The following is a 10,921-nucleotide window of genomic DNA, read 5'->3' on the forward strand; positions in this document are numbered from 1 at the left end:
TATTAGTATAGAAATAGAAAAGAAAATAGACAAAACGTTTTTCTTTCATATTGATTTAATCCGACGGACTGGCTCGCATTGGCGAAAAAAAAAACTTTAATTAAAACAATTCTAAATAAAATCCGACATGTTCACCACTAAGACCTCGATACCTGAAGCTAAGATTGGTGACTATATTTTGAAATTTGAATTGGAAACGGTTAGCCCATCTACACTGGAGTTGGCACAAAAAGAAATACGAGAAACACGGGAAAATATTGAATATGGCTTACAAGAATTAAGACGTTTGCTAAAAGGTTTGCAATCCAATGTTATACGTTGATAAGTCATTAAATTTGTTTCTCTTTCAGAAGAGAGAAATTTAAAAACGCCTTGGGAGAATGATCTATGGCTATTGGGATTTCTAAGAATATGTAATTTTTATCCGGATAAGGCTTTCGAAAGGGTTAGTAAAAAGTAAATTGTAAATAGCAAAATAGAAAATTATATGCAACTAAATCTAAAAAATATTTAGAACCCAAAAGTAAACCCACCAGGAAGGAACATTTAGAAATTTTTACCTACACTGAACAAAAATATTGCCATGTCCTTAAAATACAAATGCGAATTTTGCTTAACATAGAAGACGCATTTCTCTGATATAAAGTTTATTTCCTGGTCCAAAAATCGATAAAAAAATGAACTCGTTTTGTCCTTATAGTTAAGTGACTTTGACCTAAAATGAAAGAATATTTTGTTTTGACTAAGATCAACTTGTCTTTAATAATTTTGAAAATTTTTTCAAAATTAATGAGATCGTCTTTAAAACAAAAAATGTTTTTAGATTTATTTTAAATATTTTTTTACTTGAAACATACCATAATTTCTGCTTGAAGTCGAGTCTGAATTTGGATATTCAAAATTGTCGTTAACACGTCTTTAAAGGTCTCTGATGGGACAGGAAGAAAATCTAAAAAAAGAACAAAGAAAAAATTGCTTCTTAGAATCAAGTACGAAAAACTCAAATTTTTAAAAGATAATAGTGTCTTAAATATGCCTTTAATTTAATTCTCCGCGTTTTTGGCTCGGAATCAATACCAAAATTATTACTCTGAAGACAAAACCTTAGCAACCGGGCATGCTTTTTTTTTCAGTGTAAACTGTATTACAACCACGGTTGCCACAGTTTGTAGAATTCTAGCAAAAATGGTAGATTTTTTACTGTTTGGTAGATTGGTAGAATACTTTATGTTTTGGTAGTTTTTACCAAATATTCTCTCCAACTAATTTTCTTTCCAACAATTTGTTATAGAAATTAAATTTTGACAAAATTGTCTATAGAAATAAAATTTTGACAAAATTGTCTATAGAAATACATTTTTGAAAAATTGTCTATAGAAATACATTTTTGAGAAATGTTTTAAAAAAGAAATAAAATTTTGACAAAATTTTCTATTGAAATAAAATTTTGACAAAATTTTTTATGGAAATAAAATTTTGACAAAATTTTCTATAGAAATAAAATTTTGACAACATTTTTTATAAAAATAAAAGTTTGAGAAAATTTTCCATAGAAACAAGATGTTGACAAAATTTATTATAAATTCAATATTTTTAAAATCGAAGCCCTTTCTAAATATGTTCCTGCTTGATTGGTGCAAGCTAAAATCGATAAAACATTTAAAATTCGACACATTTTTAATTAAAAATAAAACATTTCGTTTGGAAGAAAAAATTATACTAACCCCAAATATTGGATTAAAAACACCAAAATAAGATTTTTTAAATTTGGTAAATTTTTTTCAAATTTCGGTAGATTATTGTTGGCAGGAGTGGCAACCGTGATTAAAACTACCGATATCAAAACATTTTTTGACAAATTCAAGAGATTTATTAAAAATAATTATTTTTTCTTAAATTCTTAAAGAAAATTTTTATAGTTTCAAGGAAAAAATTATAGTTGGAAATTGTAAAAATGTCTTGGGCGCACGTAAACAAACAAATTATTATAATGAAGGAAACTTTTTCATATTGGGGAACTTTTTACTAAAATATAATAATAATATAAGAACTCAAAGAAAGTTACAGCCAATTTCTCATATCCGAAGCGAACGCTTTCGTTCAACTGAAATGTCAAAAACAGCTGATTTTCCTTTATAAATTCAGCTGTTTTGGGCATCCTAATCGAACGAAAGCATTCGTTTCGGATAAGAGAAATTGTCTGTTAGATTAGCTTTGAGGCCAATGTATAGGAAAAATGATGTCCGTTATTTATTGTCAACGGTTACGAATTTTATTCCAATTTAATTAAATTTCAAATTGATTAAAAATCATTTCAGTTGTAAATTTTATAGATTCAACAAATTGTTTAGTTACAAGAAAAATCAATCATAAAAATAAATTTTGCCATTGAATTTTTAAATAACGTTGGTGATTGATACTATAATTTTTGTGATTAAAAAAATTTCAATTAAAAATTAATTGCATTCATTAATTCGTGAAACGTCAATGTACTCGTAAATTCATTTAGTTAATTTGAATAATCTTATTTTTTTTTTCAATATTATTTGATTTTATGGATTTTTATTATGTTATTTTAATTTTATTAGAAAAAAAAGAAACAACTTTTTTCTAATAAAATTTTAACCATTTTTTTACATTTATTAAAAAAAAAAAAAAATTTTTTTTTGAATATGCACTAGAGGTGTGCGCGAGACACGAAATTTCCATGATACGCGTGAATCACGTGAGTCGTGAACAAAATCTGAATCAACTCTCGTGAATGTGCGTTAATGGGACCAAAACAAATATGTCATGTGTGAGCGTGCGTGAAAAAAATAAAATCGTTTCGTGAATGTGCTTGAATAGGATTTCTGCAATATCACGCTCATGAAAAAAATCAAAATTTAATTCTTACTTGCAGGTTAACTGAAATTAATTTAGCTGTCGAACTATATTCTATTTATGAATTTTGTTACCTTTGCTAATTCCCGGTTGGAAAATATCGTGAGTAACGTGAAGTCACGTGAGCGTGAGTCTTTAAAGTAGTTCGTGCGTGAGTACTGTTTTTTATATCGTGAATATGTGTGAGTGGTTAACACACGTATCATGCGTGAGCCTGCGTAAATAAACATTTCGCTTCGTGAATGTGCGTGAGTGTGGGCGAAATTTCACTCACGCGCACATCTCTAGTTTTCTGGGATATAGTTTTAGGAGAATGTATATATGTTTTATTTTGGTAATTTCAATTACGATTTGGGGGTCAGTCAACCCTTATTTAGTTCTTTTAAATTTACTTCTTTTTTATTAATACTTAAATATTTATTTACTATATTTCATTATATTTTAGATTAAAACATATTATACATACAAGAAGCGTTATGAAGATGTTTTTAAAATTGCCATACCAAGTCGAGTGAAACACGTGTTTGAAAAAAGCACCGTTTTACCTTTACCAAAACGGGATAAATGTGACCGACGTATTTTGATAGTGCAATCTGGGAGTAAGTATCGAAAAATACCTATAATCCTTAAAATTATAAAAAGAATCAGTAATGTATGTTCGAAAAAGGTTTACCCGGTTTCGAAGAATTTTTCTTTACTCTAACTAGTGGGATTCCAAGGAACCTAAAATTCTAAGAATTCAAACTCAACTGAAAGTAGAAATTATATCAAAAGCGCCTTAATAATGATAAGATCGTGAAAGATTAAAGCCATTAAAACAAAGATGACCTCAATCCAAATGAATTTTTAGGAAATTCTAAATATAATCAATTTAAAGTCGTATCACCTAAAACTAAGGACAAAACGTCTTCAATAAAATCTTTTGTGTCTTCTATGCTATGCCAAAATGGTATTCGTATTTTAAGGCCATGCAATCTTTGGCCTACGACATTATTTTTTCCAGTGAATTTTCATTTATCTCTGACACCACATACCCCGGTGCTTAAAATGAGTTGCACATTTCATTGGCTGGAAAAATATGTTTTCAATTGCGGAATAATGAAATGTTAATTTAATTCTTAAATAGCATGTAAAACCGCGTCATCGTCATGATTACGTCAGTCCCAGACCATTATCAAATCGTTTTATAAAATCATATAAATACACAAAACAAAATTTTTCTGATTCAATCACGAAATTAATTGATCCAATTAATTTTTAATTGAAATGTCTTCATTCACAGAAATGATAGTATCAATTAAAAAACAAGTATATACGGCCGCAAGTTCGGCCAGGCCGAATCTTATGTACCCACCACCATGGATTGCGTAGAAACTTCTACGAAAGACTGTCATCCACAATCGAATTACTTGGGTTGTGGTATCTTAAAACTTCTTATTCCTGCATGGTTGTTGTATACCATATACTAACATCACGTACCAAATTTCAGCCGATTGGGAAGTATTTTGCTCTTCCAAGGGGCTCTGGAGGTCAAATCTGGGGATCGGTTTATATGGGGCCTATATATAATTATGGACCGATATCGACCAATTTTTGCATGGGAGTTTGAGGCCATATATTAACACCACGTACCAAATTTCAACTGAATCAGATGAATTTTGGTCTTCCAAGAGGTTCCGGAGGTCAAATCTGGTGATCGGTTTATATGGGGGCTATATATAATTATGAGCCGATGTGGACCAATTTTTGCATGGTTGTTCGAGACTATATACTAACACCATGTACCAAATTTCAGCCGGATCGGATGAAATTTGCTTCTCTTAGAGGCCTCGCAAGCCAAATCGGGGGATCGGTTTATATGGGGGCTATATATAATTATGGACCGATGTGGACCAATTTTTGCATGGTTGTTAGAGACCATATACTGACACCATGTACCAAATTTCAGCCGGATCGGATGAAATTTGCTTCTCTTAGGGGCCTCGCAAGCCAAATCGGGGGATCGGTTTATATGGGGGCTATATATAATTATGGACCGATGTGGACCAATTTTTGCATGGTTGTTAGAGACCATATACTAACACCATGTACCAAATTTCAGCCGGATCGGATGAAATTTGCTTCTCTTAGAGGCCTCGCAAGCCAAATTTTGGGGTCCGTTTATATGGGGGCTATACGTAAAAGTGGACCGATATGGCCCATTTGCAATACCATCCGACCTACATCAATAACAACTACTTGTGCCAAGTTTCAAGTCGATAGCTTGTTTCGTTCGGAAGTTAGCGTGATTTCAACAGACGGACGGACGGACGGACGGACGGACGGACGGACGGACATGCTCAGATCGACTCAGAATTTCACCACGACCCAGAATATATATACTTTATGGGGTCTTAGAGCAATATTTCGATGTGTTACAAACGGAATGACAAAGTTAATATACCCCCCATCCTATGGTGGTGGGTATAATTAATTGAAGGTCAATTAAAAAATGAATTGATCCAATTAAAAAACTAATTGATACTATTAATTTTGTGATTGATTATTGTTTTAATTAAAAAAATTGTTGAATCAATTAAATTTTTAGTGGAATATTTTTTATAACTCAATTAAAATTTTAATTGGAAAAATTTTCGTGAAATTTTTTCTGTGTACACAGCAGAAAAATTTAGAAGCTGTTCCAAAGGCTCAACTTTAAAAGCACTTCCAAAAATGTCCTCCCAAAGATGTACTTTATTTTAACTACACAAGAAGTACTTTTAATTAAAGTTTTTTATAACTCGCTTTTTTCATATTTTTAATAAAATGGTAATGGAGATTTTTGGAGAATTTCACACTTACTCTGCCGAATGGCCAGTGTTGCCAGTATTGAGGATTTTTCAACAAATTGGGGATATTTTTTCCTGAATGGGGACGAAATTTCTGAGTTGGGTATTTGGTGGGGAATTTCCATAAATTTGGGGTTTTTCTCGAGAAATCAGTTTAATCTTTTGTAACAAAATTTTAATTCTATAGAAAATTTTGCCAAAATGTTATTTCTATAGAAAATTTTGTCAAAATGTTATTATTATAGAAAATTTTGCCAAAATTTTATTTCTATAGAAAATTTTGTCAAAATTTTATTTCTATAGAAAATTTTGTCAAAATTTTATTTCTATAGAAAATATTGTCAAAATTTTATTTATATAGAAATTTTTGTCAAAAACTGTTTTTCTATAGAAAATTTTATCAAAATTTTATTTCTATAGAAAATTTTGTCAAAATTTTATTTCTATAGAAAATTTTGTCAACATTTTATTTCTATAGAAAATTTTGTCAACATTTTATTTCTATAGAAAATTTTGTCAACATTTTTTTTCTATAAAAAATTTTGTCAAAATTTTATTTCTATAGAAAATTTTGTCAAAATTTTATTTCTATAGAAAATTTTATTTCTATAGAAAATTTTGTCAAAATATTATTTCTATAGAAAATTTTGTGTAATATTTTTGTTGTTTTCAATAATTTTCCCGATGAAGTCTTTCAATGAAAAGACGAAATATTGAATAAAAAAATAAATTAAAAAATACAGACCTCGAGCTCGTTTCAATCAACAAGTCATTAATTGGAAAAATCAAATACAGGTCGAATACAATAAAAACAAGTTTATGAAATTTTATTTCTATAGAAAATTTTGTCAAAATGTTGTTACTATAGAAAATTTTGTCAAAATGTTATTACTATAGCAAATTTTGCCAAAATTTTATTACTATAGAAAATTTTGCCAAAATTTTTTTAGAAAATTTTTTTAGAAAATTTTGTCAAAAATTTCTTTTTATATAAAAAAAATTGTCAAAAATTTAATTCTATACAAAATTTTGTCAAAATTTTATTTCTATAGAAAATTTGGTCAAAATTTTATTTCTATAGAAAATTTGGTCAAAATTTTATTTCTATAGAAAATTTTGTCAAGATTTTATTTCTATAGAAAATTTTGTCAAAATTTTATTTCTATAGAAAATTTTGTCAAAATTTTATTTCTATAGAAAATTTTGTCAAAATTTTATTTATATAGAAATTTTTGTCAAAAACTGTTTTTCTATAGAAAATTTTATCAAAATTTTATTTCTATAGAAAATTTTGTCAAAATTTTATTTCTATAGAAAATTTTGTCAACATTTTATTTCTATAGAAAATTTTGTCAACATTTTATTTCTATAGAAAATTTTGTCAACATTTTTTTTCTATAAAAAATTTTGTCAAAATTTTATTTCTATAGAAAATTTTGTCAAAATTTTATTTCTATAGAAAATTTTGTCAAAATACTATTTCTATAGAAAATTTTGTCAAAATTTTATTTCTATAGAAAATTTTGTCAAAATTTTATTTCTATAGAAAATTTTGTCAAAATTTTATTTCTATAGAAAATTTTGTCAACATTTTATTTCTATAGAAAATTTTGTCAAAATTTTATTTCTATAGAAAATTTTGTCAACATTTTATTTCTATAGAAAATTTTGTCAAAATATTATTTCTATAGAAAATTTTGTCAAAATTTTATTTCTATAGAAAATTTTGTCAAAATTTTATTTCTATAGAAAATTTTGTCAAAATTTTATTTCTATAGAAAATTTTGTCAAAATTGTATTTCTGTAGAAAATTTTGTCAAAATTTTATTTATATAGAAAATTTTGTCAAAATTTTATTTCTATAGAAAATTTTGTCAAAATTTTATTTCTATAGAAAATTTTGTCAAAATTTTATTTCTATAGAAAATTTTGTAAAAATTTTATTTCTATAGAAAATTTTGTCAAAATTTTATTTCTATAGAAAATTTTGTCAAAATTTTATTTCTATAGAAAAGTTTCTCAAAATGTTATTACTATGGAAAATTTTGCCAAAACTTTTTTAGAAAATTTTGTCAAATTTTTAGTTTTATATAAAAAATTTTGTCAAAATGTTATTACTATAGAAAATTTTGTCAAAATGTTATTACTATAGAAAATTATGCCAAAATTTTATTACTATAGAAAATTTTGCCAAAATTTTATTACTATAGAAAATTTTGTCGAAAATTTATTTCTATAGAAAATTTTTTCAAAATATTTTTACTATAGAAAATTTTGCCAAAATTTTATTACCATAGAAAATTTTGCCAAAATTTTGTTACTATATAATATTTTGCCAATTTTTTTTTATATAGAAAATTTTGTCAAAATTTTATTTTTATATAGAAAATTTTGTCAAAATTATATTTCTATATAGAAAATTAAGTAACTCATTGCAAAATCTAACAAAACATCAAAAATTCTACCAATATACCAAACAATAAAAAAATCGACCAAGTTTGGCAACGTGTCTACCACCCAATTTCACTACTTGAATATTTAGAAATAAATTTTCGTTCATAAATACAAGGTGACCGAACTGCCATTTGCATATCGAAATCGAAATCTTGATCTTATTTTTGGGGACGAAAACATCATAAGTTGGGGACAAGAGTAAGAAAAATACTGGCAACACTGCCAATGTCCCCACACGGGGTCACCTTTTTTCTAAAAAGTGTACGTTTTTTATTTAGTCGTTACTGAGTTAATAAAAACCATTAAAATCAATTTTGGTCCGGCAGTTTCATTTTTGCTTTTATTAATCAAAGTTTTCATTTTTTGTTCCAAAATGCTCCAAAAATGATTGGCATTAACCCATGGACTGGGTATCCCGCAACTCGAAAATGGTTATAGACGACCGCAGATCTCCCAACGAAATATCTTCCCGGTCAAGGGCGGTACTACACTGAAAAAATATTGTCGTGAGGCCAAAGATTTCTTGTCCTTAAAATACGAATGCAAATTTTGCTTAGCTTAGAAGACGCATTTATCTAATATAAAGTGTTTTTCCTTGTCCAAAAGTCGATAAACTTTTCAATAAAGCCGTGTTGTCTTTATAATTAAGTGATTTGACTTAAAAATGGGTATCATAACATGAAAGAAAAGTTTTTTGGGATAAGGTAAAATTGACTTTAATAATTCAGAAAGATTCTTTAAAATTAATGAACTTGTCTTTAAATTTGTTGTCTTTTTGCATCTTGACTAAAAATCGTAGTAAAACGATCACGTCTGCACTTGGCCTTGTATATTTTTTTTTTTGATTCGATTTTTAGTTAATGTTTGATTCTTTTCAGAACGATGGGATCACAAACAAATTCACAAGGATGAATTATTCATCGCCGGGGCCATAACTCATGAGCTCTTTGCAATGGAGAAAGCATCGCAAATCACTGGTTTAATTGCTATTGTTGATTTGGAAGGTTTAACTCTTGAACAGGGATTAAAACTGACAATGAAGTATTCAAAGCGTAACGTGGAAACGTATCAAGAGGGAGCATCTTTTCGTACAGAAGCCTTACATTTCATTAATGAGCCTTCTCTTTTTCAAAGCGTTTTCAAATTAGCTCGTCCATTCATAAGCAAGGAAATGTCGAAACGTGTTCATTTCCATGGTTCCAATATGGAATCATTACACAAATTTATATCACCCGATTGTTTGCCCGAATGCTATGGAGGTACAATGAAATTAGATTTAAACTATGGACCACAATATTATGAATTCATGAAAAACTTTGAAGATGATTTTGTAAAAAATTTAGATTATGGTTATATTTAAGTTTTGTTTTTTTTTTTCGTAAAATAAAACTGGTAGAAAGATATACAAGTACACATTTCAATTGATTAGGTAACATTTTTATAGGTTTATTATTTTTTTTTTTCAATTGAAAAATATATAAGATTTTAGCGTGATGGGAGAGATAGTGTGGGAGAAATTGAGATTTTGAAGGTAACTTGAACAATTCGAATTATCGACAGCATTTTTTGAATTCATATCCACGGTTCCCACAGTTGGTAGAATTCTACCAAAAGTGGTAGATTTTCTACAGAATCAAAATTTTGCCAAAATTTTCTATAGAATCAAAATTTTGCCATAATTTTCTATAGAAATAAAATTTTTGCCAAAATTTTCTATAGAATCAAAATTTTGCCAAAATTTTCTATAGAAATAAAATTTTGACAAAATTTCCTATAGAAATAAAATTTTGCCATAATTTTCTATAGAAATAAAATTTTGCCAAAATTTTCTATAGAAATAAAATTTTGCCAAAATTTTCTATAGAAATAAAATTTTGCCAAAATTTTCTATAGAAATAAAATTTTGACAAAATTTTCTATAGAAATAAAATTTTGACAAAATGTTCTATAGATATAAAATTTTGACAAAATTTTCTATAGAAATAAAATGTTGACAAAATTTTCTATAGAAATAAAATTTTGCCAAAATTTTCTATAGAAATAATATTTTGCCAAAATTTTCTATAGAAATAAAATTTTGACAAAATTTTCTATAGAAATAAAATTTAGACAAAAATGGTGACGTAATAATTTTTACTTCGCCAAGTACAGACTTGATCGTTTTACTACCCTTGCATTTTGTTTGATACAATTTTTAGTTAATGTTTAAATTCTTTTCAGAACGCTGGGATCACAAACAAATTCACAAGGATGAATTATTCATCGCTGGAGCCATAACTCATGAGCTCTTTGCAATGGAGAAAGCATCGCAAATTACTGGATTAATTTCTATTGTTGATGTGGAAGGTTTAACTCTTGAACAGGGATTAAAACTGACAATGAAGTATTCAAGGCGTAACGTGGAATCGTATCAAGAGGGAGCGTCTTTTCGTGTAGAAGCCTTACATTTCATTAATGAGCCTTCTCTTTTTGAAAGTGTCTTCAAATTAGCTCGTCCATTCATACGCAAGGAAATGTCGAAACGTGTTCATTTCCATGGTTCCAATATGGAATCATTACACAAATTTGTATCACCCGATTGTTTGCCCGAATGCTATGGAGGTACAATGAAATTAGATTTAAACTATGGACCACAATATTATGAATTCATGAAAAACTTTGAAGATGATTTTGTAAAAAATTTAGATTATGGTTATATTTAAGTTTTGTTTTTTTTTGTTATTTTCGTAAAATAAAACTGGTAGAAAGATGTACAA

At 27.6% G+C, this 10,921-nt stretch overlaps 1 protein-coding gene across 2 annotated transcripts; it reads left to right on the forward strand.

Moving 5' to 3' along the window:
• On the forward strand, nucleotides 1-10,921 carry LOC142223538 (alpha-tocopherol transfer protein-like). Of its 2 annotated transcripts, none has more exons than XM_075293419.1 (4): nucleotides 1-296; nucleotides 351-445; nucleotides 3,329-3,482; nucleotides 10,386-10,921. In XM_075293419.1, exons 1-4 carry the CDS (start codon nucleotides 128-130, stop codon nucleotides 10,865-10,867), a joined length of 900 nt encoding a protein of 299 aa, XP_075149534.1. In that variant the 5' UTR covers nucleotides 1-127; the 3' UTR covers nucleotides 10,868-10,921. The 2 variants fall into 2 exon arrangements, with proteins under 2 accessions (XP_075149534.1, XP_075149533.1); XM_075293418.1 differs by lacking the exon at nucleotides 10,386-10,921 and adding an exon at nucleotides 9,044-9,586 and having other exon boundaries at nucleotides 2-296.

Source organism: Haematobia irritans, chromosome 2 (assembly GCF_050003625.1).
Source record: "Haematobia irritans isolate KBUSLIRL chromosome 2, ASM5000362v1, whole genome shotgun sequence".
Lineage (NCBI taxonomy): Eukaryota > Metazoa > Arthropoda > Insecta > Diptera > Muscidae > Haematobia > Haematobia irritans.